This window comes from Macaca fascicularis, chromosome 11 (genome assembly GCF_037993035.2).
Source record: "Macaca fascicularis isolate 582-1 chromosome 11, T2T-MFA8v1.1".
Classification (NCBI taxonomy): domain Eukaryota; kingdom Metazoa; phylum Chordata; class Mammalia; order Primates; family Cercopithecidae; genus Macaca; species Macaca fascicularis.
Genome location: NC_088385.1, coordinates 107334845 through 107358599, shown reverse-complemented (window position 1 = coordinate 107358599; position 23755 = coordinate 107334845). Strand labels below are relative to the sequence as shown.

Sequence of the window (23755 nt, the reverse complement as noted above, 5' to 3'; positions counted from 1 at the left end):
TACTTCAAAGTGCAAGAGAAAAACAAGTATTTATTTTCCTAAACCTGTAACTTTCTACAAAGTATATATATAGTACACAAAGAACAGTGTAACACATGCAAAATTTCATTGCAGTTTATTTTCTGAGATGGTAACTTACGGGGAGCTATAGACGTTTAACTGCAAAGCTTAATCATAATTTTAAAAATAGTTTGCCTTGAACATGTACTAATGGAAAAGAAAGTCTCATACACTTACCTCAGTTTTTTTTAAGTCATATATTCATTCCTTTTGTTTTCAGTGATAGTCACCATCATAAGTAACAGTAGATAAAATACACAAAAATATCTATAACATACCTGGATTGGCTCCTGCTGCTTAAACACAGGGCCAAGTTCAGGTAGAATTAATTTGACATATTCTTCTTTGGTGCATTCCTCAGCAATCAGTAGAACATTGGGCAAAACAAAAGGTACCATGTCAGGGTTTACAAATTCTGAAGTCAAACAAGGCAAAATTCTCTGCACAATGACACGCTGAAAGGCAAAAATGTTTTTTTATAAAAAAATAAAATTTATTTCAGGTTTTTAGTATTAACACTACAGTCTGAAACCTCTAATTTCTTTAGGTAAGGTGACTGTACAATTTATGATGGAAACTGGTATATTTTGAGAGTACAATGGGATGTTATTGCTAATTATGCAAGGATAAATAGCATAAACTGGAAAGGTCATGAGTAAAAGGGGACACACAGTCACCCTACCTGTAGGAAACCTTCCCTAATTAGTATTCACGGCTATGTTTGTTTCCCTCTTAATTCCTTCATTACTTATGATTCATACCACACAACATAAACACTATCATGTACTGTTAACTGTTTCACATGTTAACCCTAGCTACACTTACTATAAGGGCGTGAAAGCAGGGACAATATTTTATGCCTCCTCTTTACTCTCCATAGCATCTAAGTAAAGGGTCAGACAAACAGTAGGTAACCAATGAATATCTGACAGATTAAACACTGGAAATGTTTTTACAACCAGGAATTATTAGTATTCCAACCAGTATTCCTCTTCAGCATTCACCAACATTTTAAAAACTGTATTACACTCATCATTCAATAAGTCAGAAAAGGAGTAAAGGAATTGGAAAGGCTTACATCAACAGAGGTACCCCTTTAATTGCTGGTGAGACAGTGAACTCCACATGATAGCTTGTGGACTCTTCTTCTGACCTTTAATATCCAACTGCTGTCTCTGCCTAGTTAGTATCCTTCTTAATTTTTTATTCTATTTATTTTTGGACCATGCAAAAAAAGGTCCATTGAACTTTTGGCTTCAGTCGGCAGTGTTTTATAGTCATTTATGTACCTCAGGCAAAGTTACACTATTTCCTTGGAAGAGTTATGGTAGTAAGTCAAAATAAACATTAAACTTCTAAAATCCTGGTTATTAATAAGAAACTATCAACAACAAACCTTGGGCAGTTTTGGTAGAACCTTTGGCAGTCCTTTGAAAAACTGTGATTTCTGAAGATTATCTCTTTGGAATAAGGTATCAAAATATTGCAGTGTTACTGCACCAACATCATCAAAGAAGGGAATCTAAAAAAAAAAAAAGGAAATAAAGTATTTTGATAAATGTTAAGTTGAAAGTACTTCTCTCATCTGAAACTGTCACAATATGGTTAAAAAAATAATCAGAAACATTTAGCAAAATGCTGAGGATCACCTTAGATATTCTAATTATAAAACTCTGAATAAGAAAATAAATTATTTTTAAAATTCAAATCTTTGGAATCTGTACCTGCGAAAAGGCTGGGTAAAAACTTTTTTACGTAAGTCTAAAATATTGAAAGATTAAATAAAATAACTTGAAGGCATAAAAATACCAGTTATTAGTTAAAATCCATGGTTGGCCTGGGCACGGTGGCTCACGCCTATAATCCCAGCACTTTGGGAGGCCGAGGCGGTGGATCACCCGAGGTCAGGAGTTTGAGACCAGCCTGGCCAACATGGTGAAACTCCGTCTCTACAAAAAATACAAAAATTAGCCAGGTGTGGTGGTAGGTGCCTGTAATCCCAACTACTTGGGAGGCTGAGGCATGAGAATTGCTTGAACCTGGGAGGTGGAAGTTGCAGTGAGCTGAGATCGTGCCACTATACTCCAGCCTGGATGACAGAGTGAAACTCCGTCTTTTAAAAAAAAAAAAAAAAAAAAAAAAAAAAAAAAAAAAAAAAAAAATTCCATGGTTATATGAGTGAAATAAAGGAATATGAATTGTCCAGGAGTCTAGAATATCTGTTTACTTAATTGTGACTGTTAGCACTCTGCTTATTTGAAATCTTAATTTTCTATCAGAGCAATTATGTACATACTTAGCTGTGTAAGATTAAGCAAACTTGAATATTTAATACATTCAAGGATACAGAGGTTACTTGGGGCTGTATCTGACTGTTGCTTTAGAAGAACTTAATCGCAGAACAGGGATCTCTGGGGGAAAAAAAAATTAAAGAAAATCCAAAAACTTAATCTACTTCAACTCATTTTTTGTCCCTCCGTCTTAGGCAGAAATCCACATGTACTCACCTTTGTCATTTGATCTGCATCTGGTCTTACAGTTGGAGTTACATTTAACAGTAGCTTTACATGTTCACGAACTTCCTCAGGTATATTTGTAAGTGAACTAGATCCTAAACGACTCAACTATTCAAAAGAGTGATAACATTAAATGAGTATAAAATATTTTAAATGATATATACATTTAAGAAAACATTTAAAAATTTACTCAATATTTTACTACAAATATACTGACTACATTTTAAACAAATTGTTAATTCTATTGTTGTAAAACAAAATCCTTATCTTTAATACCCAAAATTGTTTCTATTCCTATAGTAAAATGTTCCAGTATTTATGTTTACTCAAATGCCATGATTAAAGTTCTAGTAACAAACTTCAACTAGTCCTCTTTATTTATTTGAAACAAGAAATTTTTTGAGACAGGGTCTCACTATGTCACCCCAGGCTGGCATACAATGGCACAATCACAGCTCACTGCAGCCTCAAACTCCCAGGCTCAACTGATCCTCCCACCTCGGCCTTCCAAGTAGCTGGGACTACAGGCATGTGCCACCAAGCCCGGCTAATTTTTTGTATTTTTTTTTTTTTTTTGGTAGAGAAGGTGTTTAGCCATGTTACGGCTGGTCTCGAACTCCCGGACTCAAGTGATCCACCCACCTTGGGTGTCCCCAAGTGCTAGGATTACAGGCGTGAACCAGCGCACCTGGCCTAGTCTGCGTTACTTACAAATTTGTTAAAATAAAAATATATTAAATTATTAAACAGACCTTATACAAACTTAAAATGAGATACTCATGTCATTTAGAGAATTTCCTGAACACATTTTGGAAAAAAATCAGACACATTTAATAAATTTTTTAATGCAAGCAAATTATTTATAGGCAAATACCTGATCCAACTGCCTACTGAAACTCTTGTAAATATCTTGCTTGTTGACTTCAAATATAGGTTTCCCTTTATTAAATACAGCATACATAACAGTTCCTAAAGAATACATATCACTGGCTGTTTCACAGCTCACAGAAAGTATGTATTCAGGAGCCAAATATTCAGGATTTGGAAGACACAATGAAGGTAAATTTGGGTCCCATTCTTTACAAGGAAATTTAGGCTGTAGGAAGAAAAGGAATTACATGGGTTACTTCAAATTCAACCAAACAACTATCAAGCAGTAGCAATCTATCTTTAAATTTCTACTCGGTCATACAAGTAAAAATGCCATCACATCTTCAATCCCAAAATTCCCAAATCCCCAAATGTAAAAAAGTTTATGCAACAAACTGAGAAATAAGAACGGTTACAACTGAGATTACTGGAGTCTCTTCCAGAAGACAAATTATCACTGTAATATGTAATATGAACATGTGAAGGTCTGGCTCATGTTTTATGATACACAGGCTTCAAAAGTTGTATGAGCTCAGATAGAGACCATTGTTTGAAATTTGTTCTTTCACTAATTAGCTATGTGATTTAGTTAAAAAGTTCAAAAGACTGTAGTAAGGATTAAACAAATGTGTAGAAGTTTGACCTAGCACAGTGTCTGACCCACTCATGCTATATATTCAACCAATACTAGTTAGTTCTAATTACCTTAAAAATGGCTGCTCAACTTACAAATCTTAGGTCAAATCACAGGCCCTCTAACAACTACATATAATAAAAACCTATCACCAAGGATCATAAGGTGCCATATCACCAAGGATCTTCTATGCCATGCAGACCCAATCAACACAAAGCAGAACTGATTTAATGCAGTGTTTCTCTAAGTATGAATAGGCATTAATGATTCTTAATAATCATTAAGAAAAGGTGCTTTGGAAGCGGAATGGCTGTGTTCAAATTCTGGCTCTATCACTTACATCTACCTAAATTTAGGCAGGTTCTTTTATGCTCTGAGCCTACTTAACTTATCTGTATTATTCCTATACCCCCCCATTGAGTTGTAAGGATTAAACAAGTACAGAAAAAGTGTGTGGAAAAGTGCTTCAATAAGAATGTTAGCTATTGCTATTGCTATGATTATGCTCCTTAAGAATATAAAGAATATTCCATGACCCAATAAACGGGAAACACTGCTACAGAGTCACATGTGTTACTGCATTTGACATTCTGAGGGGGGAAAAAAAAACCCTATTTAACCAAATAGTTCCTAAATTTATTTAACTCTTGCATCCTTTTCTCAAGTAACATTAACTACTGTGGTAGTAATGTGCCAAAGAATACTCTTAAGTGCAATGAACACCAGAAATTTTCTATAAAGCTGTACATCTAAACATACCACTGTACCACATAGCCTATTTCCAGTCCATTCCAGATACAATCAAAATTTCCCTGGCCTCAAAAATTAGAAGACTAAAACTTTCATTACCTCTTGTTCAGAAGGATTGGTTGATGATACACAAAAATCAAAACCCATTATTTTCCAGGCTCCACTTTTATTCAAAATTATATTTTCAGGAGTAATATTTCCATGTACCATTTTCACACTGCTATGCAAGAATGACAATCCTTCAGAAACCTGTAAATGGAAAAAACACATTTTACACTAAATAAAACTCCTTTCAATTACAGTAAAATGTCTCATAAAAATCATAATTACTGCTACTCCTCACAATAAAAGTTTTGCATGTCAGCTAAAAATCAAATTTCATCATAAATACCAAAGTATACATAGATGTAGTCAATTGCCAGGACAATCTGAGGATTAGTGAGAAAAATCTAGTTATAAAACCAGAGTACACCTATTAAGTTCCTTCTTATATGCATGTAAGCAGAAGAAAAGATAAAGAATCCTTTGATGTCCAAATTTATTCAGTTCCTGAGTTTGAAAAGTGAGGAAATCTTTGATTTTTGAGCTGCAGATGATGAATATTAAGATTTTTATATACTTACACTTCAGATTGAAATTCAGTTTTCCTGAATAGTATTGTACTCAGTTTTCAAATATTCAACTGAAGTTCACTTATTCTCACATTGGATTAATATGTGGTAATTTTTATATTTGTCCCTGACATCACCACCAAATGTGTCAACCAAAACTAAAGGTTAGATTTCTGTTTCCAAGGAGTAGCTTTTGGCAAACCAATGAACACTGATTTCCAGGACTTGAACATACATTCCAAAGAAAACACAAAAGGCCAATAAACACATGAAAAGATGCTCAAAGTCACTAATCATTAGGGAAATGCAAATCAAAACCACAATGAGCTCTCACCTCACACCCATGAGGATGGCTACTATTTAAAAAAAGAGAAAATTCAGGCTGGGCACAGTGGCTCACGCCTGTAATTCCAACCCTTTGGGAGGTCAAGGCAGGTGGATCACAGGAGGTCGGAGTTCGAGACCAGCCTAGCCAACATGGTGAAACCCCATCTCTACCAAAAATACAAAAATTAGCCAGGTGTGGTGGCGCGTGCCTCTAGACCCAACTACTCGGTAGGCTGAAGCAGAAGAATCACTTGAACCTGGGAGGTGGCGGTTGTAGTGAGCTGAGATCGCGCCACTAAACTCCAGCCTGGGCAACAGAGCGAGACTCCATCTCCAAAAAAGAAAAAAAAAAGAAAAAAAAAATCCACATCTTTACATACCATGGGATAATTAAAATATGGAGAAAAAAATAATAACTGCTGGTGAGGATAAGGAGAAATTAGAATCTTTATGCACCGTTGGTGGGAATATAGGTGCTATGTAAAACAGTATAATTGTTCCCCCCCAAACTAAAAATAGAATCAGTGTATGATCCAGCAATTCCATTTCTGGGTAGATACTCCAAAGAATTGAAAGCAGGGTCTTACACAGATGTTTGTATACCCATTTTCATAGCATTATTCATAATAGCCAAAATGTGGAAGCAATTCAAGTGTCCACTGATAGATGACTGGGCACATAAGCTGCTTATAACATGTATAAGCAACTATCATTTATCAATGGACACTAGATTTGCTATGCATATACATACAATGGAATATTATTTAGCCTTTAAAAGGAAGGAAATTCTAATAAATGCTACAACATGGATGAACTTTGAGAACATTATGCTAACACAGGCCAGTCACAAAATGACAAACAGTAGTATGATACGGTAGTATGATTTCACTTACATGAAGTACCTAGAGTAGTCAAATTCATAGAGACAGAAACTATAATTGTGGTTGCCAGGGGAAAGAAGGGAGGGGCAGTTGGAGGAATAAGGAGCTATTGTTTCAGGGGCACGGTTTCAGATTTCTAAGATGAACACAACTGTGGAGATGTATGGTGGTGATGGTTCCATGACAATGTGAATGTACTTAATGAATGGACTCAAATGTACACTTAAAAATGGTTAAGATGGAAGAAGGAAGAATAAGATGGCTAAATAGAATCCTATACCGTATATCCTCCCTGCGCAGGAACACCAAATTTTAAAAACTAGCTATGCACCAAAAAATAAATAAATAAAATAAAAAATCAAAATAACCAAACATCAGGTGAACACTCACAGTACCTGGTTTTAACTTTGTATCACTGAAAGAGGCACTGAAGAAGTACTCTTTCATGGCTGGTTACACAGTCAGTCCTCAATTGCCAACACCATCTCTCCCCAGTCCCTTATGGGGGCTGTACAGCATGGAGACATAATCTGTGCACGTGGAGGAGAGTGTAGTGACTAGGAGACTTTATACTGATATCAGTGCTACCCTGTAACAGCAGAAAGCAAAGCCAGGCTGGGCTCAACTAGCATACATGCTCTAAGGGAGCACTTGAACCAGACCTAGTCAGATGGGAATCATCCATCACAGAGGTCAGAACTTGAGTTTCTTGACAGGCCTCTCCACCATGAACCAAAGTGTTCTGGGGACCTAGATAAACTTGAAAGGCAGTCTAGGACTACACAAGGACTGCAATTTCTTTTCTTTTTTGTTTAATTATTACACTTTAAGTTCTGTGATCCATGTGCAGAACATGCAGTTTTTTTACATAGGTATACATGTGCCACAGTGGTTTGCTGCACCCATCAACCCGTCACCTACATTAGGTATTTCTCCTAATGCTATCCCTTCCCTAGCTTCCCACCTCGACAGGCCCTGGTGTGTGATGCTCCCTTCCCTGTGTCCATGTGTTCTCATTGTTCAACTCCCACTTACGAGTGAGAACATGTGGTGTTTGGTTTTCTGTTTCTGTGTTAGTTTGCTGAGAATGATAGTTTCCAGCTTCATCCACGTCCCTGCAAAGGACGTGAACTCATCCTTTATCATGGCTGCATAGTATTCCATGGTGTATATGTGCCACATTTTCTTTATCCAGTCTATCACTGATGGGCATTTGGACTGGTTCCAAGTCTTTCCTATTGTGAATAGTGCTGCAATAAACATATGTGTACATGTGTCTTTATAGTAGAATCATTTATAATCCTTTGGGTATACACCCAGTAATGGGATTGCTGGATCAAATGGTATTTTTGGTTCTAGATCCTTGAAGAATCGCCATACTGTCTTCAACAATGGTTGAACTAATTTACACTCCCACCAGCAGTGTAAAAGCATTCCTATTTCTCCACATCCTCTCCAGCATCTGTTGTTTCCTGACTTTTTAATGATTGCCATTCTAACTGGCATGAGATGGTATCTTACTGGTTTTGATTTGCATTTCTCTAATGACCAGTAATGATGAGCTTTTTTTCATGTTTGTTGGCTACATAAATGTTCTTTTCAGAAGTGTCTGTTCATATCCTTCGCCCACTTTTTGATGGGGTTGTTTTTCCTTATAAATTTCTTTAAGTTCCTTACAGATTCTGGATATCAGCCCTTTGTCAGATGGATAGATTGCAAAATTTTTCTCCCATTCTGTAGGTTGCCTGTTCACTCTGATGATAGTTTCTTTGGCTGTGCAGAAGCTCTTTAGTTTAATTAGATTCTGTTTGTCAATTTTGGCTTTTGTTGCCATTGCTTTTGGTGTTTTAGTCATGAAGTCTTTGCCCATGCCTAAGTCCTGAATGGTATTGCCTAGCTTTTTTTCTAGGGTTTTTATGGTTTTAGGTCTTATGTTTAAGTCTTCAATCCACCTTGAGTTAGTTTTTGTATAAGGGTCCAGTTTCGGTTTTCTGCATATGGCTAGCCAGTTTTCCCAACATCATTCATTAAATAGGAAATCCTTTCCCCATTGCTTGTTTTCGTCAGGTTCGTCAAAGATCAGATGGTTGTAGATGTGTGGCATTGTTTCTGAGGCCTCTGTTCTGTTTCTTTGGTCTATATATCTGTTTTGGTACCAGTACCATGCTGTTTTGGTTACTGCAGCCTTATAGTATAGGTTGAAGTCAGGTAGCACGACGCTTCCAGCTTTGTTCTTTTTTGCTTAGGTTTGCCTTGGTTATATAGGCTTTTTTTGGTTCCATACGAAATTTAAAGTACTTTTTTCTAATTCTGTGAAGAAAGTCAATGCTAGTTTGATGGGGACAGCATTCAATCTATAAATTACTTTAGGCAGTATGGCCATTTTCACGATATTAATTCTTCCTATCCCATGAGCATGGAATGTTTTTCCATTTGTTTGTGTCCTCTCTTATTTCCTTCAGCAGTGGTTTGTAGCTCTCCTTGAAGAGGTCCTTCACATTCCTTGTAAGTTGTATTCCTAGGTATTTCATTCTCTTTGTATCAATTGTGAATGGGAGTTCACTTCTTTGGCTCTCTGTTTGTCCGTTATTGTTGCATAGCAATGCTTGTTATTTTTTATTGATTTCGTATCCTGAGACTTTGCTGAAGTTGCTTATCAGCTAAGGAGATTTGGGGCTGAGACGATGGGGTTTTCTAAATACACAATCATGTCATCTGCAAACAGAGACAATTTGACTTCCTCTCTTCCTATCTGAATACCCTTTATTTCATTCTCTTGCCTGATTGCCCTGGCCAGAACTTCCAATACAATGTTGAATAGGAGTGCTAAGAGAGGGCATTTGTGCCGGGTTTCAAAGGGAATGCGTCCAGCTTTTACCCATTCAGTATGATACTGGCTGTGAGTCTGTCATAAATGGCTCTTGTTATTTTGAGATACGTTCCATCAATACCTAGTTTATTGAGTTTTTAGCATGAAGGGCTGTTGAATTTTATCAAAGGCCTTTTCTGCATCTATTGACATAATCATATGGTTTTTGTCATTGGTTCTGTTTATGTGATGGATTATGTTTAATGATTTGCAATATTGAACCAGCCTTGCATCCCAGGTATGAAGACAACTTGATCGTGGTGGATAAGCTTTTTGAAGTGCTGCTGGATTCGGTTTGCCAGTATTTATTGAGGATTTTTGCATCGATGTTCATCAGGGATATTGGCCTGAAATTTTCTTTTTTTGTTGCATATCTGCCAGGTTTTGGTATCAGGATGATGGTGGCCTCATAAAATGAGTTAGGGAGGAGTCCCTCTTTTTCTATTGTTTGAAATAGTTTCAGAAGGAATGGTACTAGCTCCTTATACCTCTGGTAGAATTTGGCTGTGAACCCATCTGGTCCTGGGCTTTTTTTGGTTGGCAGGCTGTTAATTACTATATCAATTTCAGAATTTGTTATAGGTCTATTCAAGGACTCGACTTCTTCCTGGTTTAGTCCTGGGAAGGTGTATGTGTCCAGGAATTTATCCATTTCTTCTAGACTTTCTAGTTTATTTGCATAGGGGGGCTTATAGTATTCTCTGATGGTAGTTTGTATTTCTGTGGGATCGGTGGTAATATCCCCTTTATCATTTTTTATTGCATCTATCTGATTCTTCTCTCCTTTCTTCTTTATTAGTCTGGCTAGCAGTCTATGTATTTTGTTAATCTTTTTAAAAACCCAGCTCCTGGATTCCCTGATTTTTTTAAGGGTTTGTCATGTCTCTATCTCCTTTAGTTCTGCTCTAATCTTAGTTATTTCTTGTCTTCTGCTAGCTTTCAAATTTGTTTGCTCTTGCTTTTCTTTTAATTGTGACGTTAGGGTGTTGATTTTAGATCTTTCCTGCTTTCTCCTGTGGACATTTAGTGCTATAAATTTCCCTCTACACACTGCTTTAGCTGTGTCCCAGAGATTCTGGTATGTTGTGTCTTTGTTCTCATTGGTTTCAAATACCTTATTGATTTCTGCCTTAATTTCATTATTTACCCAGTAGTCATTCAGGAGCAGGTTCTTCAGTTTCCATATAGTTGTGTGGTTTTAAGTGAGTTTCTTAATCCTGAGTTCTAATTTGATTGCACTATGGTCTGAGAGACTGTTATGATTTCTGTTCTTTTGCATTTGCTGAGGAGTGTTTTACTTCCAATTATATGGTCAATTTTAGAATAAGTGCGATGTGGTGCTGAGAAGAATGTATGTTCTTTTGATTTGGGGGGAGAGTTCTGTAGATGTCTATTTGGGTCACTTGGTCCAGAGGTGAGTTCCAAGTCCTGAATATCTTTGTTAATTTTCTGTCTCATTGATCTGTCTAATATTGACAGTGGGGTGTAAAGTCTCCCACTGTTATTGTGTGGGAGTCTAAGTCTTTTTGTAGGTCTCTAAGAACCTGCTTTACAAATCTGGGTGCTCCTGTATTGGGTGCATATATATTTAGGATAGTTAGCTCCTCTTGTTGCATTGATCCCTGTACCATTATGTAGTGCCCTTCTTTGTCTTTTTTGATCTTTGTTGGTTAAAGGCTGTTATATCAGAGACTAGGACTGCAACCCCTACTTTTTTTTTTTTCCATTTGCTTCGTAAATATTCCTCCATCCTTTTATTTTGAGCCTATGTGTGTCTTTGCATGTGAGATGAGTCTCCTGAATACAGCACACTGATGGGCCTTGACTCTTTATCCAATTTGCCAGTCTGTGTAATTGGGGCGTTTAGCCCGTTTACATTTAAGGTTAATATTGCTATATGTGAATTTGATCCTGTCATTATGATGCTAGCTGATTATTTTGCCCGTAGACAGTGGGTGCAGACCACAGAGGGTAAGCTGAAGTAGAGTCTGCTTGGCCTCACCTGGGAAGCTCAAGGGGTTGGGAAACTCCCTCCTGTAGCCAGGGGAAGCCGTGAAGGACTGTGTGTCCCATGAGGGATGGTGCATTCTGGCCCAGATACTATGCTTTTCCCATGGTCTTCGCAACCTACAGATGAGGAGATTCCCTTGGGTGCCTAAACCACCAGGGCCCTGGGTTTGAAGCACAAAACTGAGTGCCGTTTGGGCAGACACCAAGCTGGCTGCAGGAGTTTGTTTTTCAAACCCTAGTGGTGCCTGGAACTCCAGCGTGACAGAACTGTTCACTCCCCTGGAAAGGAGGCTGAAGTCAGGGAGCCAAGTGGTCTTCATCAGCAGATTCCATGCCCAAGGAGCCCAGCCAGCTAAGATCCAATGGCTTGAAATTCTTGCTGCCAGCACAGCAGTCTGAAATCGACCTGGGACACTCGAGCTTGGTGGGGGAGAGGTGTCTGCCATTACTGAAGCTTGAGTAGGCGGTTTTTCCCTCACAGTGTAAACGAAGTCACCTAGAAGTTCGCACTGGGCAAAGCCCACTGTAGCTGCAAAGCCACTATAACCAGTCTGCCTCTCTAGATTCCTCCTCTCTGGGCAGGGCATCTCTGAAAGAAAGGCAGCAGCCCCAGTCAGGGGCTTATAGATAAAACTCCCATTTCCCTGAGACAGAGCATTGGAGGGAGAGGCAGCTGTGGCACAGCTTCAGAAGACTTAAACATTTCTGCCTACTGGCTCTGAAGAGAGCAGCGGATCTCCCAGCACAGCGCTCAAGCTCTGCTAAGGGACAGACTGCCTCATCAAGTGTGTCCCTGACCCCAGTGCCTCCTGACTGGGAGACACCTCCCAGCAGGAGTAGACAGACACCTCATACAGGACAGCTCCGGCTGTCATCTGGTGGGTGCCTCTTTGGGATGAAGCTTCCAGAGGATGGAATAGGCAGCAATCTTTGGCTGTTCTACAGCCTCCGCAAACAGGGCAAACAGGGTCTGGAGTGGACCTCCAGCAAACTCTAACAGACATGCAGCAGAGGGGCCTGACTGTTAGAAGGAAAATTAACGAACAGAAAGGAATTGACAGAAAGCATCAACATCAACAAAAAGGACGTCTACACAAAAATCCCATTTGAAGGTCACCAACATCAAAGACCAAAGGTACACAAATCCACGAAGATGAGGAAAAAACAGCACAAAAAGGCTGAAAATTCCAAAAACCAGAACGCTTCTTCTCCTCCAAAGGATCACAACTCCTCACCAGCAAGGGAACAAAACTGGACAGAGAATTAGTTTGATGAATTAACAGAAGTAGGCTTCAGAAGGTGGGTTATAACAAACTCCTCTGAGCTAAAGAAGCATGTTCTAACCCAATGCAAGGAGGCTAAGAACCTTGAAAAAAGAGGAATTGCTAACTAGAATAACCAGTTTAGAGAATAACATAAATGACCTGATGGAGCTGAAAAACACAGCATGAGAACTTTGTGAAGCATACACAATTATTAATAGCCGAATCAATCAAGCAGAAGAAAGAATGTCAGAGACTGAAGATCAACTTAATGAAATAAAGTATCAAAACAAGATTAGAGAAAAAAGAATGAAAAGGAACGAACAAAGCCTCCAAGAAATATGCGACTATGTGAAAAGACCAAAACTCCGTTTGACTGGTGTACCTGAAAGTGAAGGGGAAAATGGAACCAAGTTGGAAAATCCTCTTCAGGATATTATCCAGGAGAACTTCCCCGACCTAGCGAGACAGGCCAACATTCAAATTCAGAAAATACAGAGAACACCACAAAGATACTCCTCGAGAAGAGCAACCTCAAGACACATAATCATCAGATTCATCAAGGTTGAAATGAAGGACAAAATGTTAAGGGCAGCCAGAGAGAAAGGTTGGGTTACCCATAAAGAGAAGCCCATCAGATTAACAGCAGATCTCTCTGCAGAAACCCTATAAGCCAGAAGAGAGTGGGGGCTAATAGTCAATACTCTTAAAGAAAAGAATTTTCAACCCAGAATTTCATGTCCAGCCAAACTAACCTTCATAAGTGAAGGAGAAATAAAATCCTACACAGACGAGCAAATGATGCGAGATTTTGTCACCACAAGGCCTGCCTTACAAGAGCTCCTGAAGGAAGCACTAAATATGGAAAGGAAAAACCAGTACCAGCCACTGCAAAAACATACCAAATAGTAAAGGACTGCAATTTCTATGCAACTCTTAGTCCTGGGCTAGGCTTAGAGTAAACTGACTAGGATGGCAAGTGTCCTAGGGAGATCTAGGGAGACAACAGCTGGGACAGATAAGGGGGTGCTTGCACCATCCCTCCCCCAACCCCAGGCAATGCAGTTGGCAGCAACAAAAGGGTCTCCTTCCTTCTGTCTGAAGAGAGGAGAGTGAAGTGTAAAAAGGACTTCGTCTTGCATTTAGGTAACTGCTCAGCCACAGTAGAATACAGCACCAGGCAGTCTTAAGGGCCCAATCTAGATCCCAGCTCATGGATGACATTTCTAGACATACCTAGGCTAAAGGGGACCCACTGCCTTGAAGGGAAGGACCCAGTCCTGGCGGGATTCATCATCTGCTAACTAAAGAGCCATCGGGCCCTGAATAACCAATAGTGATACCCACGTAGTACGCCATGGGTCTTGGGCTGTGCTGGTTTCGGGGCGGTGACCCAGAACATTCCCAGCTGTGGTGGCTATGGTGAAAGACTCCTTTTATTTGAGAAACCAGAGGAAAAGCAAAGGGAACTTTGTCTTGCACCTTAGGTACCAGCTTGGCCACAGCAGGGAAGAGCCCCAAGTGGGTTCTTGAGGTGCCCAAATCCAGGTCTAGGTTCTTGACAGCAATTCTGGACAAATCTTCCAGACAGAAAATCAACAAAGAAACATCAGACTTAATCTGTACCACAGACTAAATGGACCTAATAGACAGTTACAGAACATTTCAACCAATGGCTACAGAATACACATTGTTCTCAAAGAACTCTTGAATAATGCCCTACGAGCACAGGTAACCGAAGTAAAAACGGACAAATGGGATCACATCGAGTTAAAAAGCTTGTGTACATCAAATGAAATAAACAATAAAGTGAAGAGACAATCCACGGAGCAGGAGAAAATGTTTGCAAACTACCCATCTGACAAGGGATTAACAACCAGAATATATAAGGAACTCAAAAAACTCAATCAAAAAAAAAAAAAACTAATAATCTGATCAAAAATGGACAAAAGATTTGAATAGACATTTCTCAAAAGAAGACATACAAATAGCAAACAGGCATAAAAAAAGGTACCCAACATCAATGATCATCAGAGAAACAAAAATGAAAACTACAATGAGATATCATCTCACTCTAGTTAAAATGCCTTCATACAAAAGACAGGCAATAACAAATGCTGGAGAGGATGTGGAGAAAATAGAACCCTCGTACACTGTTGCGGGGGGATGTAAATTAGTACAAGAACTATGAAGAACAATTTGGAGGTTCCTCAAAAAACCAAAATTTGAGCTACCATACAATCCAGCAATCCCACTCCTAGGTGCATACTCAAAAATAGAAAGGAAATCAGTATAGCAAAGAGATATCTGCACTTTGCTGATATTTCACAATAATCAAGATTTAGAGGCAAACTAAGTGTCCATCAACAGATGAATAGGTACAGAAAATATGGTACATGTACACAATGGAGTATTATTCGGTCATAAAAAAGGATGAGATCCTGTCACTTGCAACAAAACACAGAGGGAACCGGGGGTCTTTATGTTAAGCAAAATAACTCAGGAACAAAAAGACAAACTTCCAATGTTCTCCCTTATTTGTGGGAGCTAAAAATCAAAACAATTGAACTCATGGAGATGGAGAGTAGAAAGATGGTTACCAGAGGCTAGGAAGGGCAATTGCAGGAGGTGGGGGAAAGTAGGGATGGTTAATGGGTACAAAAACAACAGTTAGAAAAAAATGAATAAGACCTAGAATTTGCTAGCACAACAGGGTGACTAAAGTCAGTAATAATTTAATTGTACATTTAAAAATAGCTAAAAGAGTATAATGGATTGTAATACAAAGGATAAATGCTTGAGGAGATGGATGCCCATTTCCCATGATGCAATTATACATTGCATGCCTGTATCAAAGTATCTCATGTATAAGTATATATACCTACTATGTACCCACAAAAGTTAAAAATAATTTTTAAAAAGTTAAGATGTTATTTTGCCACAATTATTTAAAAAATACAGTGAAGAGAATAACAAGATAAGCCACAAACTGGGAGAAAACCTTTGTAAATTATGTAAATTATGTACTGTGTCCACACATAAGTCAATAATAAGAAAACAACCCACTCAAAAAAATGGGCAAAATATCTGAAGAGGCATTTCACCTAAAAAGACATCCAGATGGCAAAGAAGCATATGAAAAGATGCTCGCTATCATTATTGATCAGAGAAATACAAATTAAAAGCACTATGAGATACTACTGCACACCTGTTAGAATGACTGATACCAAAGAGACCAAACATAGCAGATTTTGGCAAAGATGTGAAAAAAAATGGAATTCTTATATGCTGCTGACAGAAATGTAAAATGGCACCACCACTATGGAAAACAGTATCATTTTCTTAAAAAGTGAATCATACACATACCATTCGATCTAGCCATTTCTCTCCCAAGTACTCGGTTAATCAAGAGAAATGAATGTGTATGTTCATACGAAAACTTGTATATGAATGTTCATAGCAGCTTTATGCACAGTAGTCAAAAACTAGAAACAACCTAAGTATTATTAACAGGCAAATTGACTAACTGTGGTATATTCATAAAATTAACAACTCGGCATTTAAAAAAAAAAAAAGTCAACTATTGATACACACAACATGTGAATCTCAAATATTATGCTGGTTAAAAGAAGCCAGACCAGCACGGGCACGGTGGCTCACGCCTGTAATCCCAGCACTTTGGGAGGCCGAGGCGGGCGGATCACGAGATCAGGAGATTGATTGAGACCATCCTGGTTAACACAGTGAAACCCCATCTCTACCAACAATACAAAAGATTAGCCAGGCGTGGTGGCAGGCACCTGTAGTCCCAGCTACTCAGGTGACTGAGGCAGGAGAATGGCGTGAACCCAGGAGGTGGAGGCTGCAGCGAGCCAAGATCGCGCTACTGCACTCCAGCCTGGGCAAGAGAGTGAGACTCCATCTCAAAAAACAAAAAGAAGCCAGACCGAAAAAGAACAGGTACCATATGATTCCACTTATAAAATTCTAGAAAATGCAAATCTATCCATAGTGATAGAAAGCAGGTCAGTAACTTTCTGAGATAAGGCACAGAAAAACTGCAAGGAACAGGAAGGAGGGATTACAAGGGGTATGAGGAAGCTCTTGGGAGTTACGAATAGATGCAATTATCTTGATTGTGGTGATGGTTTCACAGGTAAGTATATGTCGAACTTATAAAACCATATATTTTGAATATGTGTAGTTTACTGTATGCCAATTATATCTTAATAAAGCTGTTCAAATGTAATAAAAATAATGTCTGCCCAAAAGGAACTTAGAATCTACTATATAAATTTATTCTATGGCACTGAAGATATTATTTTATTTTTTTTTTAAGATAGGTTCTCACTCTGTCACCCAGGCTGGAGTGCAGTATGACTATCATAGCTCACTGCATCCTCAACCTCCCAAGCTCAAGCAATCCTCCTGCCTCAGCCTCCTGAGTAGCTGGGACTACAGGTGCACGCCACCATGCCCAGCTAATATTTAAAAATTTTTTTGTAGAAACAAGGTCTTGTTATGTTGTCTTGCCCAGGGTTGTCTCAAACTCCTGAGCTCAAGTGATCCTCCCTCCTCAGCTTCCCAGAGTGCTGGGACTACAGGCATAAGCTGCCAAAGTCAGCTTTGAAGATACTACTTTGGTAAGCAGGGAAAGGAAATCTGAAAAAAATGAGCATATGTGAAAAGGCTAGCCAGGCGCAGAGGCTCATGCCTGTAATCCCAGCTCTTTGGGAGGCCAAGGTGGGTGGATCACAAGGTCAGGAGTTCGAGACCAGCCTGGCCAACATGGTAAAACCCCGTCTCTACCAATAATACAAAAATTAGCCATGCGTGGTGGCGCATGCCTGTAATCCCAGCTACTCAGGAGGCTGAGGCAGGAGAATCGCTTGAACCCGGGAGGCAGAGGGTGCAGTGAGCTGAGATCGCGCCATTGCACTCCAGCCTGGGCAACAAGAATGAAACTCCATCTCAAAAAAAAAAAAAGAAAAGAAAGAAAAGGCTAACAATACCGCTTGATATCTACTAAGTAAATTCCTTAAAGATAAAATTTTTATTTTTATCAAAGACTTTTTTATTTCAATTGAATGCTTTATAAAATTTGTTCAGTTTAAAATTCGAAAGAATCAAAAGGAATTGACTCCATCCACCAGCCAATAAGTGATCCCCCCAAAGGTTACCAATGTTATCAGTTTGACATGTTTAAAATATCATTTAAGCCTAACAACAAACTGCAGAAAAAATTTCCAGAACATAGGAATAATGATTAAATTACTAACAAGAACCAAAAGTTTACATAAAGTAGTTTTACATGGCTAATAAGTTTGAAATGCTAAAACCAATTTTAAAGGAAACAACTCTTTTTTACATGTTAAGTAAAAACACATACCTGAAGCAAACCATATTTGGTTTCTACATCATAAAGTTTATAATCCTTAATGTCTGGAGATATAGGGGAAGGTAGATTTTCCCAGTTACCAAGAACATTGGCTAAACTGGCAAAAACTGGTTCTGTACAAAATGCCAAGCAATCCCTGTTTTAAAAAAGAAAAAGGTTTTTACTATCATATTATTACACATTATCAAAATCAAATATACATAAAATATTAGTACTTCTATTAAACTATCAAGAAAGTAGACTATTTTACATTTGGTAATTTCAGCATAGACATAATCCACTTAAACCAACAAAGTTAGGAGCCTCTGCATACAAATTATACTAGATAAATCACTTGGTCTTTTAAACTAAGTGTTGTGATAATTGTGATATTTTTTAAAACTTAAAAAGTGAGAAAATAAAACACTACTTCAACAGTCTTGTTCAAATGATTGATATTCTTTACAGAAAACCAATAAACTAATTAAAAATACCGTTACATTATACCTATGGTATTATCTTTATTTATAAAGCTGTTAATTTTCAGAATACGCTCAAAGGAACTTCCGGATTTCCCACAGATGACCCTGGAATAGGAGTAGTCAGGACGAGAGACAAGGCATAGCTAGCTCCAGCAGCCCAGTTCCCACTTCACAAAGCAGTTTTGCTTTTATCTATTTTATATGTCATTTTGAAAGGTATCAGTTATTAAATTTTTTAAATTACTAGTCTTTCATGTACAAGAATATTTATAAACTCAGAAAATGTTAGATATTAACATTCAATGGCCTTACAGAGTAATGATCAAGAGCTCAGGCTTTGAGGACAGATACCTGACTTTAAGTCCCAGCATCCTTATGTGCTATCTTGGTAACAATGGACACTATTGTTCTGAGCCTCACTTCACCCGTTTGTAAAATGGTGATAATAGATCCGCCTTAAAGGGTTAATATAAAGATCAAATCAGAAAATCATGTAAAATACATAAAGCATGTAAGCTCAATAAGCTAACCACAGGTATTATAATTACCAAGCATTTGCCACTCAAGCCCTAACATTTTAGGCCTTGGGCTTTAGGCTCTGGCAATGAAGAACTACAGAGTAGTTCAGTAACGTGGCTATATAACAAGCTTCTGGGCCTGCGTAGTAACTGCTAAATGGCAGTTATGTCCTTTAACAGATGTCTCATCTGTTCCAGTACCTGAATAACTTTTCTTCTGCCTTAAATCTGTTTTTCAAATGAGAGCATATGCAGAAGCTTAATATATAAGAAATAAAAACAGAGCTTAGGTTGAAGGAGAGAAAGGGTCACATTGTCCTGCTACCTGCTCAACCATCATCAAGGAAGCTGCCTTATTCTGTACTCCCAACACTTAGCTCATTAACACAATGGACCATAAGGCATGCTTTTGTTGAACTGTAAGGTCAAAAAAAAAAAAAAAAAAAAAGACCTGTCTTACAGACTCACAGAGTGTCTTCTCTGCTAAGTCCCTTTGAATCTACTTTTTTAGCTTCCAAACTGTCATTCTACTAAAATTACTGAATGTGACTAACAACCTCTCACTGGTCAAATGTAACGAATTCTTCTCTGTTCTTATTTTCTTTTTTATTCTGTGTTCCCCAGTGTTAGTGGGTTTTCTTCCTTCCTTTTGCTTCCATGACATGCTGCCAATTCTCCTGCCATACGACAATATTTCTCCTAATTTTTTCTTTGGCTCTCGTTTTCCCTACATTTCAAGGTTCTTTCCTCAGTACTCTGCTCCTTTTACTCATACTCTTGAAAAACTCACTTTGTTTTAGGTTTTAATTACTGCCTGTAAGTGACTCATCCCCATATACATCACCAACTCTGGACTGTCATCTGAATTACTCTTTCTGTAGTGCATTTCCTTTGGGTAATTCCAGTGTCATCTCAGTATTATTAATTCATTAAAAACTGGAAGTTTTCTTTTTCTTCCCTAAAGTGTCCCTATTTCTATCAATACTACTACAATTTTTACAACCTAACAATTAGGATATCTTAAAGTAATCTTTGAATTGTCTCTCTTCATGATTGGCAATAAATTCCTAATTCTATAATATTTAAATCGCTATACAAAAAGCTGCAGGGACACAGAAAAGTATAACTCATAGTCCTTCTCCCCTCAAGAGACCTGAAACGTAATTACGAGATATAAGGCATGTAAATACAACATAAAATAACAAGGATAGGTAGGATTCTAATAGGTGACATTAGAGATACTGATAGAAAACACTCCAGAGGAAATAGCACCAAGAAATACAGAGTCAGGAAAGTGTAGGATACGTGTGGGATAAGCTCTGTGTCCTCCACCTTCCCATTTTTCCCCTATACTTAAAATTCCTAAGGGCCAACAGGGCCACAGGACACAAATACCAAACGATCTGATTAAGATTTTCTGAATTAAGAGAGGGGAATACAGTCTGCTGAGGAAGAAGGAAGAAAGGCATACATTTGGGGTTATAAGTAATGTCGAAAAGGTTATCTAAAGGAGTGTTAAAAGTGCCACAAGCTTGAGGGTCCAGTTAAGATTACATAGATTTCTACGCTGGGATACAGTCTATGTTGGGATACAGGATTCACAACAGTATTAAAGAGACAGAAACTATAGTGTTCTGGGTTTATCAATGAAAAGAAAGGCAATGAAAAATATTTTTATGGCAAGAGACATATGAGCAAGCCAGGTACAGTGGCATGCATCTGTAGTTCCAACTACTTAAGAGGCTGAGGCAGGAGGATCACTTAAGCTCGGGAGTTCAAGACAAGCCTGGGCAACGATAGCGAAACCCCATCCCAAAAATTAAAAAAGAAAAAGAGGCCAGGCACAGTCACTCACACCTGTAATCCCAGGGAGGATCACTTGAGGCCAAGAGTTCAAGATAAGCCTGGGTAATATATAAGACCCCATCTCTACAAAACAAAAAAGTTTTAAATTAAAAATCAAAAAATTAGCTGGGCATGGTAGCACATACTTGTAGTAGTCTACTTGGGAGGCTGAGGCAGGAGGATCACTTGAGCCCAGGAGTTCGAGGCTGCAGTGAGCTATGATGGCACTACTGTAATCCAGCTTGGGCAACAGAGTGAGACTCTGTCTCGATCAATCAACTGACACATGAGCATATTTTTGAGTAGATACAGCAGGGTGCAGTAAAAAATAAAAACATGGACTCAGGAATCAAAATGACAAAATGAATCCTAGCTCTGGCACTTAAAACCATTGTTTCTTTGATCCTCTGTTCTGTGTTAATTGTGAGAATTAGATAAACTAAACAATGTAAAGCATTTAGCATAGTTTTTCACATAGTAAATATTTGTATTTTTCCTTTTATGTTTAAAAAAAAGATCTTGTGCCTTTGAAGGGTGGGTTACTGAAGATTCCAAGTTGCAGAAACTCAAAATATAATAAAAAATAAAAGCAAAACTGTACAATTGAAGGGAGATGGGACCTTCATTCCACACAGCCTGGAACCCTGCCAGCTCTGTGTCCTCCATCTTCCCATTTTTCCCCTATACTTAAAAATCCTAAGGGCCAACAGGGCCACAGGACACAAATACCAAACGATCTGATTAAGATTTTCTGAATTAAGAGAGGGGAATACAGTCTGCTGAGGAAGAAGGAAGAAAGGCATACATTTGGGGTTATAAGTAATGTCGAAAAGGTTATCTAAAGGAGTATTAAAAGTGCCACAGGCTTGAGGGTCCAGTTAAGATTACATAAATTTCATTTTCTTGTCATTCTCAGTAACACTTCCTAAGTGCACCCTTGAGAAAAATAGATGGTAAAGTAACTGAGAGCTATGGACTGACATGCTGGGCATAGTAGAAGGTTAAATGTCTGAAACAGTAGTTGGTACACACACAAAATTGGCTTCCAAATACTGTACCAATGAAAAGGAGACAAGAAATTCTAGCAAATTAGCAAGGACAGCTACTTTCAGGCAAGAACTGTATTCCATACCCTTGCATCTTCTATTTTGACTACTGTAGTGAAGAGCACAGGGTAGGCACTGAAGTACAGAATCATGGCAAAAGTAAAGAAAGTATTAATATTTCAAAGAGAGATATATACATAGACAGTGCAAATAAATTTTAGGGAGAAAACAAATGTATAAGAACTCAACACTGACAGTATAAGAATTTTTCACTGACAATACTTGAAACGGACAGATTTCAAATATAAAATTATTTTTAACTATTTGTTCAGGAAGTCTACTATGTAAGTTTTTATAAAAATTTACCTGGATTCCTCTAAAGGATGCTGGACAGTAAGAAGTCGAGGGTGTCGAAGCCGAGTTAACTGTTGGACTCCTCGTTTTAGAGAATCAATGATTTGATCCTTTTCAAATTTTTGATACTTGTCAATCAGTTTTTTATCAAAGACAAAAACTGCCACTTCCTAAATAAAAGAATTGGGTAATTTTAGTCAAGAAATATAGAAAAGTAATAAAATTATATGAACGTCACAATCTACAAATAGAAATAACTACACCATAAAAATTTTAGCATCATTGTAATACTTTTCTGATATCAAAGAGTTGGTTTCCTTATGATAGTAAATCTAAACATTTTGAAAGGTGTAAAACCTAGAGTCCTCATCTAAAGAACACAGGAAAAAAACCTTACCTTTGAATTCTGCTATCACAGATACATATTAACTGTGTACAGTCTGTTGTTTCCTGTGTAGTAAACTCTTACGGACACAGAATTCAAAGAAAATGTTTAAAAATTTAAAATGTAACTTACAATGATAATCCTGAAGTATACTACGAAATCTTGAAATGCTTTTTGAAAGAAAGGTTGTATGTCAGGGAGCACTTGTTTGTAAGAAAAACAAATTTGCAGTATCTTTTAGATATGAATAATCTATATTCTATCTCATACCTTCCTATCCCCCATCTTGTTAGGGGCAGTAAATGTAAATGGTTACTAGTACAGGGACTTGCTCTCCTACCACCTCTCTTTGAAATCATTCACAGCTTATTTTATACTATTAAAAGCACACATCCTCCCTATCATCTTCTTCCTTTCACTATCCCTCAGATACCCAAGGAAAAACAGTTCTCATCTAGTTACCTACTCTTAACAAATCAATTAAAAAAAACTCTACCGATAGGTGATGTATTAAATCACTGATGTGTGGTCTTGGTAATAATGCAAAATAAACTGGAAGCAAAATTAGCAAAGAATGCTAGCCTTCCAAAATTCCTTGAAAGATTTAGAAACTCTTTCAGAATTTCTATGTCTTTGAAAGCCTCAAATTAAACCTACTGCTACTCAACTATCAATATCAATATCCAAGACATTATTCTTCTATTCTCATTTTTTTCTCTTCTAATTATTTTCTTCTGCATTTTTGCTATATTAGCATTATTATTTACACAAGTTAGCCTGGCAACTCAATCATCTCATAGAGATTCACCGCAAAAAATCCAATCTGATAAATTTCTCAAACATAACTTGTAAAATGAGGGTTCCTTATGTATATAAATGGGTTAAGGATATTAGAGGAGTAAGTCTCTGAAAAGTGGCAACAAAAAGGAATTATTTAGCACTGTAACTCAATTAAAAC

At 37.8% G+C, this 23755-nt stretch overlaps 1 protein-coding gene across 2 annotated transcripts in view; it reads right to left on the bottom strand.

Annotated features, from left to right (window-relative positions):
• The window catches only part of SCYL2 (SCY1 like pseudokinase 2), a 70616-nt gene that overhangs the window by 22354 nt on the left and 24507 nt on the right, over nt 1-23755 (bottom strand). For both annotated transcript variants that reach the window (XM_005571983.4, XM_065524693.1), the window contains exons 3-9: nt 22425-22582; nt 18180-18324; nt 4930-5079; nt 3451-3672; nt 2568-2684; nt 1457-1582; nt 339-515 (exon numbers count right to left, since the gene is read on the bottom strand). In XM_005571983.4, the coding sequence (XP_005572040.1) occupies nt 339-515; nt 1457-1582; nt 2568-2684; nt 3451-3672; nt 4930-5079; nt 18180-18324; nt 22425-22582 (1095 nt within the window). The remainder of the gene's footprint in view (nt 1-338; nt 516-1456; nt 1583-2567; nt 2685-3450; nt 3673-4929; nt 5080-18179; nt 18325-22424; nt 22583-23755) is intronic.